General features: G+C 37.2%; 2 protein-coding genes across 3 annotated transcripts in view; both read right to left on the minus strand.

Moving 5' to 3' along the window:
- The window catches only part of jvl (javelin-like), a 92,352-nt gene that overhangs the window by 35,956 nt on the left and 33,233 nt on the right, over positions 1–23,163 (minus strand). The window lies entirely within an intron of this gene.
- The window catches only part of LOC116427834 (uncharacterized), a 42,832-nt gene continuing 35,246 nt past the window's right edge, over positions 15,578–23,163 (minus strand). For both annotated transcript variants that reach the window (XR_004235163.2, XM_031978635.2), the window contains one exon: positions 15,578–17,409. Coding sequence is in view for 1 of the 2 variants with exons in the window: in XM_031978635.2 (XP_031834495.1) it covers positions 17,406–17,409 (4 nt within the window). In the remaining variant the exon portion in view is untranslated. The remainder of the gene's footprint in view (positions 17,410–23,163) is intronic.

Genomic DNA, 23,163 nt, shown 5'->3' on the forward strand with positions numbered 1-23,163 from the left:
CATTCCCGTTGTCATCGACGTCGACCCATTTTTCTTCTATCGTTGGCCAGCTATAAGTCTTCTGTTCTACAATGGCCTGCTCGAAAATGCCGTGACGAGAAATCGTTTCAGAGTACCCTTCGTGAACAAAGCGGCTTAGTCGATGCCGCAATTGTTACAGAAATAAGTAAGTTGAAGGATCAGTCGGAATAAATCAGAAAAATACGTACGCCCGTTTCACCCCCGCTTATATAATATCACACGATTTTTTTATGTTCTCCATATTTTCTATTATTTATATATCAGTATTATATTGTTCAAAATTTTCTTGAAGGAAATCGTGTGTCAATGTTTTTATAATTAATTAAGGCGCCGATATCATAGATATTTATAAAACTTATCCCGAGGTACCTTTTCGTATTTCAATTATATTAGAATCTATACTATTTCTTTCATTTTTATTTTCTTTTTTATATGTTTCATATATTTACATATATCATTATATCTGTATACATAATATTTTCACACAATTTCAAAAATTATATTTATCTTCACTACACTTTTACACAAGGAATGTTTCTTCGAACAAGTCTGCTAATAAATTTCTGAAACTCTAGCAGTTGAACACGTTACGAAGTATACTTTGCTTAGAACCGTAACTGAAACAGTTGGTCTCAACAAACAGAATTCATATTTAAATTTACCCAATGCAAGCTATTTTCCAAATACAAACACAGAGAACTGATGTTATCAACTACATCGCATGGTATGTTATTCGATCTGCATCTTTCGCTAGCAAGGGGTAATAGTGTTTACCCGTAAACAACTTTCATTACAGAGGAATTAACCCTTTGCACTGCAGAGGTGCCTCTCAGTCGCCAACTGATTTGACACAGCAAAATTGTAAAGTATAATATTTAGTATTAAATTTTGTACGATACACCAATATGTGAAATATTGAAATGAAATGGTTTTGTTCCTCAATTTACGTGCTATTTCTCGTCAAGTTAGTTTCAGAAAATATCGTTTGTATCTCGTTAGTAGAAGTTAAGTATTTCCAGTGAGACACTTCTGGAGTACAAAAGGTTTCATATCCGATTGAATACTTTTCGTTGATGCCTACGCTATTTGCTCATCCGCGATCAATAAACAGATTCCTTCGACCCCCTACTTTTTACCGTAACCCCTTAATTAGCGACACTGCGTTTCTAGCAGTTTACGGCTAGAGGGGAAAAGAAGATGGGCCATAATCTGCGAAACTAATTTCATGATCGGACGAACGTATGGCTACTATACGGTCGATCCTTTTGGGCAGTAAAAGATAATGCTCGGATAAAGACACAAGAGAACCGAGCGAGAAGGGCGGTAAATAATTTTTCACGGCAATGATAAAAATGTTTCGGCCCCCGTTCGCGATGCGATTGCATAAAGTATTACTTTTTGCGATGCTACTTAATTAGCTACTTAATTAGCGTAACGCTGCCTCGAATTAATTCAATCACGAGTCGCCGCTACTACATAATTCAATGACGAGGGATACCATTCTTGAAAACTATTAGCCCGAATGCCCGTTGCAGGATTTTTATTGAATTCTTCGTTTCGTAAAGCAATCCGTTATAATCGTTAATTCTCATTTATTGATTTGAATAGAAGATACCTGTCATTGTTGTAGGAACAATTATCGAGAAATTTAAAGTTTGATTTGTAATGTATTTGCTAAAAATGGTAAAAATTGCTGTAAGCATGGAAGAGTTTATTAATACTAAATTTATCGGCACTTCATACATACCTATTTCTACAGTAACCGCTTAAATAAATGGCTATAAAATAAAGGTAAACAAATTAAACGATAAATTTTTCGTAGCGAAAACAGAAACAAATGAAAAGACAAAAATTGGAAAACTGATTAATCGGACAATGGAAAAACTGATATAAAGTTAAATGGACGAAAGAAAATGCGGAATTTTTAATGAAATTTGGGAACTTGTCATTTGACCGGTCGGGGTACGTCTAATGTTACTACAGATAGTTAATTACTGTTTATGATTTTTATCGAATTCCACTTTCTTTCCGTAAAGTCCGCTCGACTATTGTTAAACATTATATGCATCTTGAAGATTAAGAAAAATTGGTTTGGAAACTTAGAACACTGTACAGTTATAAAATGAAGATAGTTCGCGGTATCTTAAAGGCCATAACAATCTTGCGTGTTTCTCGGTTAGCTTCACGCTTATCGAACTGAAGCTCACCGCCATTCATAAATGGCAGCGCGCGAAGTACATTGACCTGCACGCGTGCCATAATCGTATGACAAATTTTCTAAAGCCTTTCTATTACCTTGTGCTTCCCCTCGCAAATTTCGCAGCAGACGTATAACGGCCATTTATTCGATCTAATAAGGACACATACGTTGAGTCACTGACGTAACGCCGCGTACGCGATGAAATGCGATACGGAAAGACGTAAATTCCGTGTGATCAAATTGCGAAATACGATTAAATAAAAACCAGCCGGGACTCTTGGAGAGTTTCATTCCACTTTGAAGAAGTTTCAATGAAATTTTGGTGAGAATTATGATCTAGATACTTAAGAAAATACAGACCTCAAGATAATTAGCAAGCTGAATTGACGAGATCTTTTTAGATAAGAAATCATACCGAAGAAAATCGTTTCGATAGAAATCGTTTTTAAGTGTCACGTATATGTAGAATTTCGTAACTAATAAATGGCACTATAGATTGAACATTTTGTTAATTGGGTTTTTATGTCCGGAAAAATATATTTCATTGAAACTTAGAATAATATACCTTTTTGTGGAAAGAATAATAATTTTAAGGGTATAAAGTTGACGACCTGAGTAAAACTGAAATTTTAATATTTATCACGTTTTGTATAGATACAAGATTAAATTCAACGAAATGTAATAAATGAATTTTGTAAATTAACGCAAAATCGAACGATTCTTAGTATTCTCATAATTTCCATAAGTAACGCGGAATACGGTATATTCTCGAAAACACGAGACGAATCGATCAATGATAATGCGAGATAAAATACAACGAAAATGATAAGGAACTGAAAGGCCTGTGTTTTTTTCAAGCGGTCTTATTGAAATGTAGACTTTCTAAATGAAAATATTTTATGAAATCTATGAATTATTAATAATTGAATTTCGTTCTTTACACTTTCGTAGTTCTATGGGACAATGGTAACTGCACGCAATGAAACAGCCGTCAATAATGACATAAAAGTCTGATAGTCTAACTACCTATTATATTTTGAAAAGAACAATATCAATTTTCACGCTGACGAGTGGAATAAATATTAATTTGTAATTCGATCTTCTTCGTGCGTGTAGCGATGAATCCATCAATCATGCGAAATGATATGGTTGAAATAAATAGCGTGAGCTGCACAAAAGAGAAATATTTTTAGAACTTTTCGCTTTAGGAAAGAAATCAGAGACACGTTGCCATCCATTTTCCCAAATATTGATTGTAATTCGAAGCATCTTCGGCGCGATATTTAAAGGTGCACAGCTACGTGGCTGAAATTTGATACCTTTCTTCGCGAAGAAGCGACCAGTAAATTATTCTAATACCGTACATTTTGCATTCTAAATCAAATTAGCAACCCGTATAAATTAATGTTGCCACGCGATACAGCTAATTGCAAGTAACTGTACCGAAAATTAACCGATAATTATTATTCCATTATAGCGACTACGAAACAGCGTCTAAATCAAACTTGATTTTCCTTAATTGTACGTTCCACGATACGTACATTCGTTCGAATACGCTGCACCGAAATTAAACAACTCCGTCCATTAATAAAGAAGCCGCATAATTGAAATATTCCTTCCTGTTTCAAAAAAATGTACCAAGAAACAAATGCACCACAGACTTACCAAAGAAAAGACGAAAAATTCTTCATTTTCACATTTCCCGCGACAATTTCAAACAAAGTATCATTCACGCTCAATTAAAAACTTCATTACAAACACAGAATTATTCAGTTTAATTTGACATCCTCAATTCTCTTCAATAATTCCCAATCATATCCATATAAACTCAACAATATAAACATTCCAAACGCAATGATTAACTAAAACAAAAGTCCCCAATGCTCCAAATGAATGCAACTTAAAAGATATTTCCATTAATTGGATGAATCAATTGCCCATATAAATAATAATATTTTTAAAAGCCAACCGTCTAAGATCTAACGCAAATATGCATCAGGAGAAATCGCGATTACATAAAACTAAGCGAATCAATTAATGCTCGCGCGTGAAGGGGCAGCGTGTTTCGCGTGAATCACGACGCATTGTTCGACGGTACGTACCTACGTACGGCAGCTTCCAGGTATGAACGATTTAATGAGGAAGTCCAGCGCGATGGCGAGGACAGGATCCTGGGCAGAACAGGTGTTCTGGAAACGGTGGCAGATGGCGAATGATGGGAACGCGGCCGAGAGCCAAGTGAAATCGCCTCGAAATCCATCGATAATAGAGACATCGAGCGTTGCAGAAAGAAATCTGGGTTTCCCGTCGTATATTCGCATCGCCACGTCGCGACGACAAATAAACGGTTTCCCATCCGTACGCAAATTAACCGATCTATCACACGTAAATGTGTGTCACATATCTGTCGCGGTTTTCATACAATCTACCGCCGGAAAAATGGCCGCCGACGCCGTATGCAGGATCCTTCGCCAAAGAGAAAGTCCATTTGAACAATTAAAAACAAAATGCCGCGGAATATCGTTTAATTGAAAGGTGGATGAGTGCTTACACGGCCGCGCAATTAATCGCTAATGTATTCTTATTTAAACAACGACGTCCACTTAATGGACAATTAACGTAAGAAACGCTCTATTTTTCAACGTTTTACTTTGTAGCTCGAGCGGCTTCTTGTTGAATCCGCTGATCGCACAACGCTTAGCGAACAGATGATAATGCGATCTTCAATCGGGAATCACCTTTCTCCGCACCTGTTCGTTTCGATTCGCGAGTCCTTTCGTCAAGCGTTTTTATGTAACCAGGAGAAAATGGTAATGCGCGCCGCTAGCTACTACAGTGACAGGTTTTCATTTGGAATTTCTTGACGTATGGGCCTGCGATATAATTAATTTGCCGTTATTAATGAAGTAATGCAGCTGGCTGAACGCTGGGCCCGTGTTTGCTTTTGTAGAATACCGAAGGAGGCATTCGGAATGATAAGATCAAACGAACTTTTCCCAATGTTTCCTGATGTTCTTAATTGTCGGTACGTGCTCCGCAACTAGTAGGAAATAATGCTCGAAATGTGTGCAGAGACGGTAACACATTGCATGGCAAGAGAATTCCACGTTGATTCCGCCGGAACACGAATTTCTTGGACATAACTTCCTTTAAAAAATTCCAAGAAAAAACCTGTATGTAAATATACTATACAGGAAAAAATATAGATGTCTATTATATTATATAGTTAACCTATTAACCCTTTCTACTTGAAAGGCGACTCACAGTCACCGTTTCCTTTGATATAGCAAAACTATAAAATTTAATGTCATATTTTGTATAATGTAAGCAGACGTGAAATATTGAAATAAAATCGTCCGATCCATTAACTCCTATACTATTTCTATTGAATAAGATTAATGATTTAATCAGTACTGTACTAAAAATTAATGAATGTATCTAGGGAAAAAACTTTCGAGTGTAAAAGGTTAAAGTTCTCTCTTAAGATAATGAATTAAATTAGTTAAAACTAGATTAATAGATAATAAATAATAACAGATTAATCAAATAAATTAGTTAAATTAGTTAATAATAATTTCTTAGCTAAGACAGTTAAAGAACAATTAACGTTTAAAGAAACACGTGATACAGAAAGTACATACATACACACATGCTCGCCGCAATAATTCCAGCACTCCAAACCGGACTTTAACGACATGCAACGAGCGCAATTGCAACAACAATGACATTTTCGTCACCGTTTCATTACCAAGCTCCTCGTACCGTGAACCCCGTAGAAACGGCGATCCCGGGGCAAATAAAACATCGAAATGCCATCGCCACATACGTATTTTCTCCGTTGATTTGTAGAGCGTGTCTAGCGTTTTATCCGTGGTTAGCCAGCGAGCGCTTGTAGCGAGCCACTCGTTATTTACAAGAGATCAAAGCAGTGGGGTCGTCAATTTGAATCAATTTCGTTAAATCTGAAGCGGTAATGAGGGGACGCGCGGTCAAACGTTCGCGCTTAATGCGCGTTATTTACGATAATGTTCGGTTCGGTTTGACGAATTAAGGCTCGGTATCATTACCCGAGGCGAGAAAAGGTGTAACGCGTTCGGGTTTAGCAGAGCGTGCACCATGGTAGTTCGGAGCACTCGTTGAACGCTTCTTCCAACGATTTCTTGCCATTTTGTAGATCTTTTCTGCCATAATCTCTACATTAAAGCTCTTTACGCATTAAACACGTTCGCTTCAAATTTTCCTCTTTTAAAAACAGGATTTCTCTATACACTCACAATTTCTTGTTTCGCAATTATTGAAGATAAGTAAGAAATCATTGTATCTTTAGATAGAGATCGTTAGATGTAGAAAATGAAAATGAAGAACGTTAAAAAGGATTATACACGTAATGAAATACCATATAATTCAAACAGTTTTCACGCGATTCAGCGTGCGGTTCCCAGTGAAAACTGTGCTTTTCGAGTCGTTGCAACTTCAAATTAATTAGTAATTATATGTGGATAATACGCTAATGAACGAAAGTTTACGAAACCGAAATAGCTGACCGAACTGAAGCCCAAACTAGTAGCACGTGCCAGATAAACCGTATCCGGTGCGCATCTAGTTAACGCAGAACAGAAAAGTGCATCGAGATACAGTAATCTCGCCACTCGTAATTAAGTGCTCACTACCGGTACCAACGGCAAGACCGGAAATTCCAGATACACCGAAGAATCCTTTAACCGGCGAATGATAATTACGCGCGGCGCGGTCCGCGTTTAAAAAAATCGTCTAGCGATCGACGGGTGCCAGATTTAGCTGACAGGCTAAAAGTAAAAGTGTTCGACCGGACGGAGACGATATAGATGCACGCGTGCGCAACAAATGCGTAAGTACACGTTGACCTTTGGAAAATCGGCAATTTCTCATAATATTTATTACGTTTCAATTTCAATCTTTCATTTTGGAACGAAAAAATTAATATTTTAAAGTCAAGATAACTCGTTCCAATATTTTTGTTTCGCAATTATTGATATCTTAAAAACATTGAATATTCGAAATGATCTTGAAACTAAATACCTTCACTTAAATAATGTAATGAATGTCTGAAGAAAGTGAAAATAATCTATAGTTACAATGTTTATAGGGATTGCATATTAATCGTATTAAGTGCTCGGTAGTACTAATGTTAATTGTTACAGATTCAACGTTTAATTGTAAAACATCAATTCAAATTAAAACATTTCTTTATATGTCTAATAATTAAAGGGACTGATTTTCTCGGATATCATTGTAACAAACAATGGATTATCTGTCTTTTGTTATATTATTCTAACCAGGGGAAGGATAAATGATAAGGTAACCTGCCTTTCAACAGCCTGTATACAATGTAAATGTATCATAGAGTTTGAAGATTTATACAGAGCCCCAAAAGGAGGTTTGCTTGTCCTCTAAAGGTTAACCTTAAGAAAAGGGACGGGCCTGTCGCGGTTCAGCTGGAACAGGAACGAACAAAGTGCGTACCGCGCGATCACCCTGATATTTGCGCGTACAATAGCCATTGTAACGGGACAGCATAATATTAGGCCGAACGGTTGACTATCGAGCGCAGACTATAAACTGCTTAATTGTCCGCGATCGGGGCTTGCGAAAATCGACCGTCGTTATCGACGATAAATCGCGGATAATTAGTCGCGATCGGAAATCAACAAAAAACATGTCGTTGCTTTTTTTCAATCGTATATTACCTATTATACGCTACAAGTACTAAAGACCTTGTTTTAATTAATAACTGCTTTATGCAGTTTAAAATTGTACTGTTCAGTTGAATTCAATCTGATTATAGATCAAATTATAATAGATTAAATATTCATAATTTAATCAATGTAATTTGTACAAACTGGAATCAAATAAATTGTTTATTAATCTGTTAACAATTCTATGTAAATAATTTATAACTTATCTACAAAACATTAGAAATATTGAAAGTAAACTAAAATATAGGACTGTTATCATTACAAAATTAAAGGAAGTTTTTCTGCTATCGGTTTTCCTAAAGGAAATTTTCGTCGAATTGGTTTCTGGTCTGTTCGGTAAATAAGCTGCTCGCCGTGTACTTTTCGAGAACAATTACAAAATATACGGTGGTCTGTTTAACGAACCGTCAAATGCGGCCGAAGCATGAAATTCATACGGCCCCGGCTCGCCTAGAAGAATTGTCGCACGCGATGCGAAGCGTACAGACTAGACGCTCGTTTCCGTAACGATTCATAATGCCGATGCGAAAAATAACTGCGAACGATCGTGAATTTGACATTCAGGACGCACATCCATCGCGGGAACTTGGGAAACGTTCTTCGCACGACATCACGCGATCATCCTGCGGGGAACTGAATCCTTCAAAATCCTCGATTTATCCTCTTCAGACGAATAAAAAATGGTATTGTACTACTTCTTTGATAGAAATAGGTTCAAATATAGAGTGTATATACGATATAATTATTATAACCTATATAATATTATAGCCTATAATAATTTTAACCACTTAACTGTGTTTGACGAATATAAACGTCATTTTAAAACTCGACATAATACTAATTTTTTTCACGATGAATCAGTTATTCTTTTAGATACACATGTAATTCTTAGTTAACAGGTTAATATTATATATGTTAATATTTTATCAGGTATTTAAAGCAGTAAAACTGTGTACATTATAATGTGCATCAGGTCTGAAGAAGTTAACGTAGCACCATATATCTCTTCATGATGACAGTGAAATGGAAATATCGTAGTGCTATGATCAATTAATCGAACTCCATTAAACACTCTGTAGACTTTCTAATGAAAGTAACACTACAAACATTGATACAAATTCCATTTCCATCTACCAACAGTCAAGTTAGACAAGCAACTACAGTATCACATTTTTAATCAATCCTTGAATCATTTACTTAGGGTACCGTAACAATAAGTATAATTTAAGGACAATTAACAACTACACATCTGGCCTACAGCTCCAGTAGCAATGCTGAAGACCTAAATTTCTACAAAAAATGAGTAAATCAAAATACATCATCCCTAAATCGCTTTATCAACCCCCAGCAAGATTACTCCAAACCTTCCTCAAAAACTCTTCCATCCGCAGACCTAAATCCCTACCAAAAATGAATAAATCAAACTACACCATCCCTACATCGCGTTATCAACCCCCAGCAAAACTACTTCAAACCTTCCTCAAAAACTTCCATCCGAAAGAAACTTTCCCATGACATCCCAGCTGAACACGAATTACCTAAACCTCTTAGCGCGTCTCGACCATGGCCAAACGGGACACAACCGAGGAAAGCTCCCAGCAGCGAACTGGCTCTCGTTCATCAAAGGAGCCGGCCACGGAATAATTAATCGTTCGCACGGGCGCAGAGGAAGCGGAAAAGGCGACGCACGAATGCATCGCGTCGCGTCGGCTGAGGGCTGTGCAACCGCGTGCACAGAAACGCGAACAAACGCGGAATACACGGGGCCAACGCGAGGTACAAGGTTCCGCGATGTTCCGTCGGGCTGTGCAACAACGCGCGGCACGCACGTTGCACGCGCGTAATACACCGGCCGCGGTACACGTGTTGACATTGTATCTGAAGTACATCGCGGAACAGGGCCGTTTCTCTGACTGGCTTCCTAATCCGGTTAAACGATGCCGGAGAGCAGCACTCCGGCTGCTTCTCCTGGCCGCGGCTCAATCGTTCCTTCCCTCAAGACGTTACGAGGCCGTTCAACCGCCTCCGGCAGGAATGCAAGGGGAATCTGTACCAGCGATTTCGCACCGATTAGCGATTCTCTATCTCTCAACCCTTTCAGTGCCAGGGACGCTAGAACGTTCCGTTGCTGAATCTTTGTTCAACGTTATTGTTTTCAGGCATTGCTTTAAGACAGATGCGCAAGGGGAAGATTTTATTAACTTGGATTTGATTTCCTGCAAGGAAGTTAGATGAATATATTGGTAGTTTGTTGAGTTTTAGATATAAGTACTATAAATGAGGGTATTTTATTTGTGAGATTAGAATATTTTGATGCGGATCAATTGATACGGACTTGACATAAACGCCATATATGTATGATATTTTGATATAGCCAAAGTGACAACAGAGTATACCATATGCCAAATATATATTAACCCTTTACGGTCGAATGTCGTCGTAATGGCGACTTCGAGGATGGATATCTAAAATCGAAAGTTACAACTGAATATTTAACTAACGAAAGACTAATACGTGGTTCTTTTTCTTTTAATACTTAAGATTTCGATGCATAATTCAGTTTTTTATTTTAAAAAAATATTAAAAGAGTAAGACAGTCTTGTCCACAAAGAGTTGATAGAACACTGTCGATCATTAAGGATTAATATCATCATAGCAACAATAATCAACGGTGGGCTTCTTAAACGAATTGCTATGTCACACATATGTGACTCGTTGTCGCGAACGTGTCAAATAATTCAAGGCACGTTCTTCAAAGGAAATGCAAGAAGCTTGAGTTTCCAGAATATCGTTCGTCGTGTTCGCGAACTGAAACATTCCCCAGAAATTGCAAGTGCACTCCAGCTGGTTGAAGAGATGGCAGAGCACGCAGCGTCGTTCATCTCACGGCAGCGATTCGCCACGGAATAATGTCAGGATTCGTAAGGAGAAAAAAGAGAATATGGGTTTCTTGTTTAACGTGGAACGGTATCCGGCGAGCTGGCTTGGTCTTAATAACGGCGAAAACGTAGTAAATTGTAAGATGGCTGGAGATTACTGTGCAATGCGTTATTCTTTCGTTGTAACGGGAATTGAATTGCTGGCTGCAGGTTGCGTGTCATTCTCATTCTGCTAATTCTGTTCCATTCACGGCGGACCGTTTCTGTGGGCTCCTCGAAGCGTTACTTTGTAGAACGATCGCTTCGCAATTAGTTTGAATGAGCAATAACAGATGCTCATGTGATCACGGTAACATTACACTTTGATCAACAGCTGTTACACTTTTCTGATTGCGACATACCACTTTCAACTTATACACAACATTGTAAATATTTCTCGTGTTTCAAACGAAGGAATGCATTCAAAGTAATTAATATGTTAACTGCGAAAATTTCATTTCCGAAATCTCTGATAATGAAATGAAATCAAATAATGAAGTGTATACTCGTCTAGCGCAGGTCAGATGCAGCTATAATATACTCTAACGAAAAGCTCAAGCAGAACGCAGGAGAATTAAAATGAAGTAATTGAAAAAAATAAATAATTTATCGTTGAAAGAATTAGTATCATTTTGACTTTAAAATGAAAATCTATCCGTTGTACTCGTAGCATGCAACTAAGCTTAAGACAATTTTGATCAACTTACAACTCTACGAAACTCTATGAAATTATATTCACCGAGTAACGCTTCGCAGTTCCCTTACTTACATACGTAGCACGTGACGACAGTTTGTCGAACAAAACACACAAAGAAGACTCGCCACGAAACTCGATAAATTCCACACGCACGTCATTATCTTTCCTTCTCTGTCTCTCGTTTTCCTAACGATTCTGCCTTCTCTGGGCTCAGTTTATCGAACCGACTTAATTATCTCGGTGACCTCGCTCGGATGTATCGATCGCACTTCCTGCGTCAAATCGCCGACCAATATTTCGTGTAACACCACGAGTCGATGAAATAATTCAACTGCAAGGGCGTATTCGGAGAGGTTACCGCGCGACGCGCCGGTTCAAGCGCCTCGATCGTTTTCAATTACGATTCAGCCCTTGCACGACTTTCCTTGGCAGCATGCGATGCCTATCGCTCGAGCCCGATCAACGTCCGACTGCCGTGCCGGTCACCGGTGGTCAACGTTACAGTGATTCGCTGGAGTTTCTGATTCAAATCAATTGTTGCATTTAAAAAGCCTTATATATTAATAAATGTTGTGGTGTAGATTGATAAATCTTGGGAAGATTAATGTGCAAATACAAGCATTATAACTCAAGTTAACTTTCAGGTACTAAATACTGATTTTATGATATAGATAAGATGTGAAATATAATATCCACACTTTCAAACGAAAAAACTAGGAAGCTACTGAAATTGTTCTTTGTTTAAAATTATAGAAAGGTGTAGAAATTTTAAGTGTACGTATTTAATAAACATTTTATATTTAATTTCATATTTAAGGCAATACTTAAGGGGCTGGTAAGGGAGGAGAGAGAGTGTGAGCGAAAGAGAGGGGAGAGAGAGAGAGAGAGATCCTTGCCAAAAAAATATATAAATTTATAAAGAAATAGATAATTATTATGATTAATAACCTAGAAATGACTTTAACCTACAACAAAGTCGAAACAGGTATTTTTACCTGACCAGCCAGGTTAAGTGTTATAAAATGATAATGGACAACTAATATTCAAGTTATGTTAAAAATAAAGAAATGACATTTAGATTTGTCGAATTCAATTTAAAATTTCCATCGTGTGTCTGACACGTTATTATAAGGCAAAGAGTTAATAAATTATGGTTTTCGGGATTACTTGTTAGTTCAAAATTCTAGTTGTAATAACCATTGAAAAATGTACGAAGAAATCTCTCAATAATGATTAATTTTTAAAAGATCAGCGAGTATAGTATTAAAATTGATCGTCGAGACGGTGCTCAACCTCGTCTGTTCTAGCTGCGAGCGGCACAATGAACGTCACGAGAATAGAACAATGGCGGGGGTTCGACACGACACGCATTTGGCTCGTGTACGTAAATGAACTTGTCCACGGAAGTGGTGAACGAACCACTAGAATCGACATCAGCACATATGGTCGATCACGACACACGCACATGGCGCACATGGGGTGCCGAGCGACACAATCCCGTAAACAATTGTTTCCTCTTTATTTTTTCTCCATCCTGTGGTACTTTTAGAAACCATTTTAAGCTCCTAGCAAACGATAACAGAAGGGGGTGAGATTAAACACGATGGTATGAGATTTGCCAGCATGTTTTTCTACAAATACTTTCTCTCTATTAATTAAAACAATTCGAATTTCTACTAATTATTTTGTATAATAATATTACTTTATTTCTATAAGCATTTTTTCATTAATTTCTAATGGTTACAAGAAATGTAAAATATATAAAGGTCAAGAACATCGACAACACTCTTATTCCTACATTCTAACTACAAATTTAAAAACCTAATTTCACTTCCCTCTTTTTTATTTTAATCTTCTCAAGTAACCTTTTTTGCCTTGAAGATATTCTAAAATACCCTTATTAACATTCTATTATGAATCAGATGTATTTAGATCTTATTTCATTCAATTTAAGTTAACCTAAAATGTCACTGTATAATTCAAACCAAACAGGTCAGATTGAAAATACCACTCACAATATTGCCCGTGGAAACAAGAGAATTGTCCGTCGTGAAAAACATTCTCGAGGTCGCTGAGCGCGCGGACACATTTATGTAGTGCAACAAAGTTCCATTATGCCGGTTTTTATAACGATGTGCCAATGCGCAGGTGGGGAAAGAAACGAAGAGAGGAGTGGAAGGTTGAAGAGGTCAGCGAAGCGTGCCAGCGAGCATCCGCTTCCGCAGGATGTACGATTGTCATTTTCTTTTTTAGGCTTCGACCGCGCCGGACCGTCGCGATTCATCCAGAATTAATTTTCCGAATTAAGAGGAAATGAACGGTTCTCGATAACCGGGACGAGCGACCCAAATATGTTAAATACTGGAGATGATAGCATCCACGGCGCATATATTGCACGGATGCATTATGATCGTCAAATTATATGGAAATTCAGAATTTTAAATATTAATCTGCAGGAATAAAAGTTAATTTGAAAAATTTAAATCGTGAGAATTGATAATTAGTGTCCTTATTATTTCACTGTGCTATAATTTCTTATAATTTTTATAATAGAAACTTATAATTTCATTATGAATTTTAAACTTTTTATTAAATCTGGTTTATTAAGCTTCGCGAATTATGATAGGCGAAACTGTAAATATATAAATGTATATAATCTACTAATTATTCTTTATTATATTATTCTTGATTTTAAGAAAAATGATATTTCTTTTTGTAGAGAGATTTCTTGAATTGTTTGAAACAAAATAAATGTATTAGTTTGTGAAAATACCATCGTTAAACATGAAACATTCGAAATGAAATTTATCGTTTTGTCTTTGAAGAAGGACAATTCGCGTTACTGCGAAGATCAGCAGATTGCGAAGCGATACGCGCGATCGAATTTCATCAAGAATACATCGCGTAGGCTTATCGCCGTAATTCTAGATGTATACCATCTAATTAGACGGGTAACAAAATACTTGACGCTCTGCGAAGATTCACTGTTTGTTTGCATGTCACAAGTCTCTTTCGATTCTCTCCAAATGCGACGTCATAATCGCGAATTCTTGGAGATGTTAATTTCTAATTATTCCGTTGAGGATTAAGGTGTCTAGCGCATTCAAAATTGATTATCCATTCAACCAGATAAGGCTAAATAATTGTTCAGAACCCTGTAGATAAGCCTGCGATAAGATACCATTCTGATGAAATTACGAATTTCGTTCTGCAACCAATTTCTGCAACTCAACTCATTAAATTTGATTAACCCGAAAAATAAAAAATCTAATCAATGATCTCAAAACAAATAAATTATTAAAACATCTATTGCGTCGGCTCATTTCACAGTTCCACGCGATATTTTCATTACACAAGAATACATTCGTAACTCCTATTTACTCCAAAACTCTCAAATTAACCCAACGAACAATTCAAAACCTCGCAAACCAACCTCACGATTATTAACCCTTCTCGATCCATAATTTCCTATTAACAGTCTGCGGCCTGTGTTAAACTTCTAATGTTGCTTTTCATAAAAAACTAAATTATACATCGAAGTCTTAAATATTAAAAAAGAAACCACATGTCACTCTCATTAATTGAATAATTAAATTATTCCTTCGCCGTTTTCGATTTTACATATCGTAGCTCGACCGCAAAGGGCTGAAACATCCGCGCAAAGAATCGAACCGCATCGGCGTCAACGCACGAATCACTGTTCAAAGTGATACTTCCCATGCCAACCGTCTAACTCATAACTATTTTAATTGCGCCCAATCACAGCGGGGAAACGTCTCCATAAACAAGAACGGAAAAAGGAAGACATTCGAAATAAAAAACCAGCTACAACCGCGCGCCTGCAGCTCCACGATTTTTCATTAATTTCAGACCCGACGTTGGCCGAGCCAACGCGAGGAACAGACGCGGCTCGCTTGACGTGGAAGCAGCTTGCACGGTGCAACGCCGCGATCTCTCTCCCCCCCCCCCCCCCCATGCTTTATCAGCGTATAAATAAACCCCCTGAAATATAATGCACGGAATTTTCTTTACTTTTCGCCGTATACAGATCTAACGAGCTGCCCGATACAAGACACCTACGTGTGTCTATCCGAGTGCGGGCAATTGGCTGCGGTCCTTTCTCTCTCTTCCTTTCTTTCTTTCTCTCTCCCTTTCTCTCTTTCTCTCTGTTTCTCTCTCTCATTAACGTTCAAATTACTCGGCAGGATGGCGGAGCGCTTAAAAGTGCGGTCAAAGCGTAGCGAAATGCCTGTCGCCTCGCTTTATTAGGCGATCACCCGATCTACTAGCACAGTGTGAATGCAAACGAGCCACCCTCCGGCCCGCTCGCGCGTCTTCTCTGTACCGCGAGGGAATACCGGCGGCTCTTACTTGCGAAACCCGTTCCGCGGTCCGGGTTATCTCGAGACTCGTACGAGGGGAATGAAAAGAAGAATAAAAGGAGCTGATGGGACCGGGAGCGAGGAAACTGGACGAGGATGGTAATTTTCAGGAAGAAAATGTGGTATTCGAGAGGAAAACTTTGGAGGATTTCTTTGGTGCAGTTGGGGGGTGAATGTTGTTTGAATTGTTTGATTTTATTACTGCTTTGTCGGATGTAAGAGTAAGTCTGTATTTGTTGTGCCTGTTTATTTTACCTATTTGTTTGGGAAATTTATTTTGATCTATGCTGTTTGTTTGTTCGAATGATTTATTTATATTTATTTCTTTCATTCGTTTGAGTGATAAATTGTTTTTTATCTATTTACTTCTTTCGGTGGTTAGAATTTATTTACTTTTATTTTGAGTACTGATTTGTATACTTATTTTTTGGATACGAAAAAGGATAGAAAAATTGAAGATTATTTATGTGTCGTACAGGTTGAAAACTTGTGATCTCTCGTCGGTGAAGATCAAGTGAATACTTAATAATTACAATTTAGTATTGATAATCACAATTTGAGGATTGAAATGCAGTCGATTAAGGTGATAGGTATGGAATTATTGTCCGAAAAAATGCAGGGAAATAACAACTGCGAGCAGAAAGATGAAAGCATAATGAAGTCCCATGTAGGTCGCACGGAGACAGCTTTCTAGGATCTATTTTCGCGTCACTTTGGAAAAAAAGTTGAACCGTTTAGCTGTGAAAGTATTACGGGGCGACAAGAACCGACTATTAGGGGAAATAATAAGAGCAATTTATGCGTTCTTGGAATCCTACTTAGTGGACAACTGCTGGCTAACCGGTAATTAGAACCCCATAATTGAAGTATAAGAAAAATAATAATTATAGAATACAAAAGTGTGTGATCAATCGTGAAACTCTTTACAACTGGTAAACTCGTAAAGAAACCAGTTAAATTAAAACGAGTAACATGTGTTACACTTCTTTAGAGAAAACAGTTAAAATGAGCTAGATTCATAGTATTAGAAAAATCTGCCCTGAAAATTCTTGTGAATTATTCCTGTCATAATATTATCATTTCGGCGATCCCTCCATGTGAACGTAATTCTATTAGACAGGTGTTTGCGGACGCGTATGATTCACCGTGTGTCTGGTAAGTCTTGTGTAACTAACCTTGTATGTCTGGCAAGACTGCTCAGTGAATTATAGCTTACAGACATGCGAGTTTTTTGTTAAATTTCGAAACAGAAAGATCAACCTTGTAAGGAAATCTCGAATAGCGAAGTTGCAGTTCTTGTTTTTGGATATATGGATATTTATGTTCTGGATATTTCGTTGTCAATTTCGTTTTGAAATAGAATACACTTTAAAAACATTTTCCTTGTTAACCTTTGGACTGACAGTACTTTTTTAAGGCATCATCCATCGGCACCACTGAAGACACTCCTCCTTACCTAGAACATAAGAAATAATAAGAAATTAGCGCAAACTAGCATACAACATTCAATAAAAAAACTAAAAATAAAACTATACAGACGAAGAAAGTTCAAATAGTACTCATTCAGATTATATCTTACCCTCTATATACATCAACAATAATTTTATTACTAAAACTGTACCTAGTATCCAATGCCCAATAACAAGTTCCATAAAATTGAGAATACTGAAATATTTATAAAAATTTCATTTCCAATGAAACTGAAACTACAAATAAATTCTATAAGACTAAGACTAAACGAAATTTCTGACACACTGCTTCCCGGAACAAATTCAAGAAACCAGTACGAATGGCTCAGAATAATATTAACTCCTACTTCTAAATATTCTCGAAAAAGAAACTTTTCAAAAATGTTAGATTAATCAGACACATTAATCATTAATCATTAATTATTAATATCAGTACTTAATCCAAGAACATTTCACAAAAACCTTTTTTCCCGAGAACTCAAAAACCTAAATCAGACCATTATTATTCAAAGCCATATCTTCTATTGTTTAGCTTTCGATCATCAGAATATCGATAGAAAGCTCGTTCAAGGGTAGGAAACCGGAGACTCATCGGCATGAGTCCCAGTTCTGAGTGTCGTGATAAGCATTACCACATACCCCTTTTATCTCATTTAGGGATGGTCAAGAGGAGGCCTTTTCCAAGGCTGCATTCCAATCTTCCGCCTTTTCTCCGAAACAAAAACAACTTCCTGTCCATGCATCTAAATTATGTATCCTGAAAATCCCTTTTTCCTTTTAACTATCCAGTTTTCCTTTTAGATACCAAATTTATGCATCCAGTGACAAAATTCACCTTTCCCGAAAACTCAGGGACTGCCGCGATGGAATTCCAAGACACCCCCATCAAATCGCTGCAGCCCTCAGTTCTCCCAAAATCCCTTTCCCCCACTCCTTTACAGAATCCTTTAAATACGGAGGAAAAACGGAAAAGAGGACTCAGTTTTTTAGAAGAGCGACTTTGCAACGTTTATACCAAAACACTTGTACTCAGTTCAACTCAATAAAAGACTAGTGTTACCAATCCAGTGAAACTTCCTCCCTTGAAACACACTCTCAGAGTCACCTCGACGACATGAGCAGAACGATAGAAGCGGCTGTCGTGGGTCGAAAATTGACGAGTTTGAGTTAGCCGGGCGTTGCGTTTCGGTCGCGGCAAGATGATATAGGAGTCGCGGGCCGATTTATAATCCATATAAATCATTCCGGGGGGTGGGCGTAGAACGCGCAAACATAAAAGAGAGGATTTTCACCGCGGTGAGGCGCGGCGGCAGGCGGGTCAACGATCTAGAAACGAACCTCGATCCCCCGAGATCCTAACGAATCACGGCACTCAATATAGATGAACTTCCTAGATCCCGCTTACGCTCGTCTTTATTAACCGCTTAAACAATTAACTGACGAATTTAGTTTGAAAAATCTTTCATTGTGCGCGCAATAAAGTCAAACAATGAAGTATGTACTCGTCAAACGCACCGCAAATGTACCTATAATGTATTCTAACAGAAAACTAAAGCAAAACGAAGCAGAATTACATGTGTATCTGAAAAAATAACTAATTCATTGTTGAAAAGATTAGTGTCATTTCGAGTCTTAAGATGACGTGTATACTCGTCGAACGCAGTTAACTTGCCCTTCGATTTATTTTTTAACTATGACCGACATAACAACCTTATTAGTAATAATTTATCAAAAAAGAGATAAATTTGATAAATGCTCTGTGTCTATGTTTGCCTTGCAATATAATAATTGATCACAGAAGAATAATATTTAATTTGAATTCAAAGAAATTGAGTCAATTTTATGTATTTTAAATTTTATTTAATACGTTCACGCGTCATGGTAAGGCAAAGACTTACTTATCGGTAACCAAACCGAATTACTATAATTCAGTAAATTAAACAGTGATTATTTGCAAACATTTTTATATTATAAATAATGCTAGCTAATGCGGAGACATTCGTCAAATTAAACGTACAATAATAATAAAACGATTTAATGAAATAATTTGATATTATATCTTTTTCATTTTGGGTATTTTGCTACGAGAAATCGTGTTGCATTCAACGTGTTAATTCATCCAAATTCGACACCATATTTTACTTTTTCTCTGTAGAAAGAAAGCTTCCATCACGAGAAATGAAATGACAACAATTTTATATTGATAATCAAACGGAAACACGAATAATAGTTGACTTGAAGTTCGTACATAACGTTGCACGCCGAGGAAATCTATCCATTAAGGGGTTAATCCTCCATGGCCCGCGATAGCCGCGATTGTTGCCGATAACCAGTGCACACGTGTGCGCGATTAACCCGACTTGTTCTGCGTGGCCCACGTGACGTGTGTAGGCCAAGAAGAAATGTGTGCTGCGGCGGAGAGAAAGAGAATTAGAAAGCAGAAACAAACAAAACGGAAATGGAACGGATAAAGCGACGAAGGAAGAACGAAATTTGTCAAGAAATATAGAACATTTTAAATCCTGTTCGCGATATAATTATTCATTTACAAATCCTGTTCGAAGGAAACAGGTATAATACACATTATAAGTTCAAGTAACGCAACGTACAAACTTGCCTGGGAACTCGAAATGTTTCATACTTAAAATAAATAAGTGGGTACCTGTGCAAGATGAAGAGCCATAGAATTAACACTTATTAGCACGAATCAAGGAACGCGAGGATTTCGAGGCGTATTAAAGCTTCCGCGCATGGGAGAACGAAAATAAGAATGAAGGATATAAATAGGTTTTATGTAGGATAATTAGCGGAATGGATTCAACCGGTTAATGATTAGTTGCCGCGAGGTGATTCAACTTTCAACGTTGTAAGGTAAAATGAAGATCGTAAAGGGGCCAGGAGAAGCGGACAGGGATGGAAAGAGACGATGGTAAGTGGGGAACGATGATTAAGCGTGGAAGATATCATCTATCTAGGAAGATCGATACAGTTCTTAAGACTGGCAGCAACCAGATACCGGCCGTTGCACGGGCGTAGAACAACTTTCCCGTTTCGCTTTGTCGCGAATCCTGAAGGAGCACGGCCTCGGCGCTCCACGACCGTTTTAAATCTTCCGCCTCGATCTTGTATATACGCCGACAGCGAGCCGAATGGCGAAGGTTTCCGTAACGATCGTTGGATAACTGCTCTGTCGAGCTAAACACCGGCGCTTGATTGATCACGCAGACGTAATCTGCATGATACCTCGCAACGCATCTTTCAACTGAAAACGATCGGATTCGTCGATGTTCCCTTCTTTTTCCTTTCCGCAAGCGGAAAGCGAGGGGAAAGCTAATTAGCGAATGGTTGCGTGCTCTCCGAGTATCGTTCGGACATTTTGGGGAAAGCATTTCTTCCTCGTGGAGCAACGAAATCGAAGGTACTGAAAGTTTATAATAGTTTGTGAATAATGAATTGGTTCTTTCCATTCTTTGGAAACGGGATATTTATGTTATCAGAAGGAAATTTTGATCAAAGGCAAAAACTCGTGTTTTTTGTATGGAAGATGCGTTTAAATGTACATTTTTGTCCCTTGTTAAGAATTGGATTGAAACAGATGTGAATTAACTATGGTGGATAGAGATATTTATGCAAACTTCTATCTTTATAGAAACATTTCAAGAACTAAGCAGAATTTTATCTCCTACGATAACAGTTTCTTTGGAGCTATATTACATTCTATTGATCAATATATTATATGATTGTTTTGAGTGAGAATCTCCAACGGGCTATGCGTTCATAAAGGCTCGCTGTCCGCTAATCGTTAATTACATAATAAATCTTGACATAAAGATTCTATCATTAAACTGCGCAGAGATTTTTATCAAAAAGACTGACACACATAAATAATTTTATGTTCTATAAAATAAGTAATAACTAATGAGTCGTTACAAATATCTCCCCTCGGCAAGTGCCATGTGTATTAACTGACCTTTCTTAAGTATCTTGTACATAATTTTATTTGAATACGTAATTAATTGCTGGTCGTTGCGAGTTAAAGTTCTAATCGCACGACGCACGCGTATGAAATTTGCATGCCGCGAATGACACGGTAAACGACGCAGTTTCAAATTTAAAAACAATATTCTAATTATCTTCAATTAAAAACGTCTACCTTGAATATTCACTGGGTACTTCAAGATTTGAGGTGATAATGAAGAATAGCTGGGTAATTGTACGTGCACCGGATGGCAGTGCAACTGACTAGTCACGTAAAGAGGCTAGTTCATAACAAACATGGTGGAACAATGAATGAAAGTCGATTATTACGGTCTGCGGATAGTTATCTATTAAGGAAGGCAACTTCTGCATACCGTGGGTATTCAATATCGATGCCCCTTCCCCACTAAATAGTTCCAGCTTGTTACTTTGCACTTTAATACGCTTCGTAATGCAAAACACACACAATTACATACATTTATTAAATAATCATTAATTACATAATATTAAGACGTAATGCATACATCAAACTGAGATTAAAATGAAAATATAGGGAATAAGTATGTCAAATTGAAATGCAATTATTTATAAAATAAAATGAAAATAAAATTTAAATACTGATTATTCTGATAATGAAAGTAAAAATTTTAGGGAGACACTATGAACGTTCACCAGAAAGAAAGATAATAACGTTTTATAAGTAGAATGCATTACATAATAATGATAAATTAAATCTCTAACTTTCTTTCTGGCGATGACTAGCGATCATTTTCTTAACATTTTTATTTTTATTATTTAAATTTCATTTCCCGCGGAAATTATTCAATCGTCTAACTATATGTCTAATTGACTGCTAACGTGGATTTAATTGCAGTTGCTAATGTCTTCATTTAGAAGAGAATGCATTTCGTGTGCCATGTTTCACGTACCAGGCACCAGCAGAAGAAGAGGGAAGAGTTTTTTGTTCAAAGGATCGGTCCCTAATTACGAAAAGTTAATTACCGGGATTGGACTATGTTTCCATCACTCGCGGAAAAGAAAGCAACCAGGACTCGTCGAGGAAAAGTAAAAGCACCTAACGTGAAATTTTGCATCGTGTTTCCTTGTGCGAGTCGCAATAAGAGAATACGCTGGCTTAAATCGTTAGCCTCGTATCGTGGTTTTCGATGAAATCACTTATTTCCGTTAGTGCGCGTGCCGACGAACAGGAAATAGAATTGTTAATCAAGTAATCTTCGAATGTAAATTTCTCTATAATTTCTGCTAACATGATTTACACGCTTCCAGGTAATTAACCTTAAAATCTGAGATGTTAATGAAAGCATTCATTCGTAGTGAGCACAGAAAATTTCGGTATATATGCATAATATTCATAATTATTTAAAAGAAAACTGAAAAAAGTGAAAACTGATTTAAAAAATGAATTGGTAGAAAATAAATGAATTCAACGCTATTCTTGCTGTCTATATTATCAGTATTCTTTAGGTTTCGTCGAATTAAATATTTTTTCTCTTTTCTTATACCTCGAACAAGATGAAATAATATCTTGTGCTTCATCCTTAAACGATTCACTCTGTATATTTCTTTTTCCCTTCTGTTCTCTGGTGATACTTGCGACAAGAGTACACGCAGTGAAACGCAGAACCGAAACGTAATTATAGATCGAACCTGACGTCGACAATTTTAAGTCTAGCAAGAAAAATGTACGTTAATCATCTAATGACAGGCTATAAAAACCGCGTCGTCCTTCTGCGACGTATTTT

Source organism: Nomia melanderi, chromosome 9, assembly GCF_051020985.1.
Source record: "Nomia melanderi isolate GNS246 chromosome 9, iyNomMela1, whole genome shotgun sequence".
In the NCBI taxonomy this organism is placed as follows: domain Eukaryota; kingdom Metazoa; phylum Arthropoda; class Insecta; order Hymenoptera; family Halictidae; genus Nomia; species Nomia melanderi.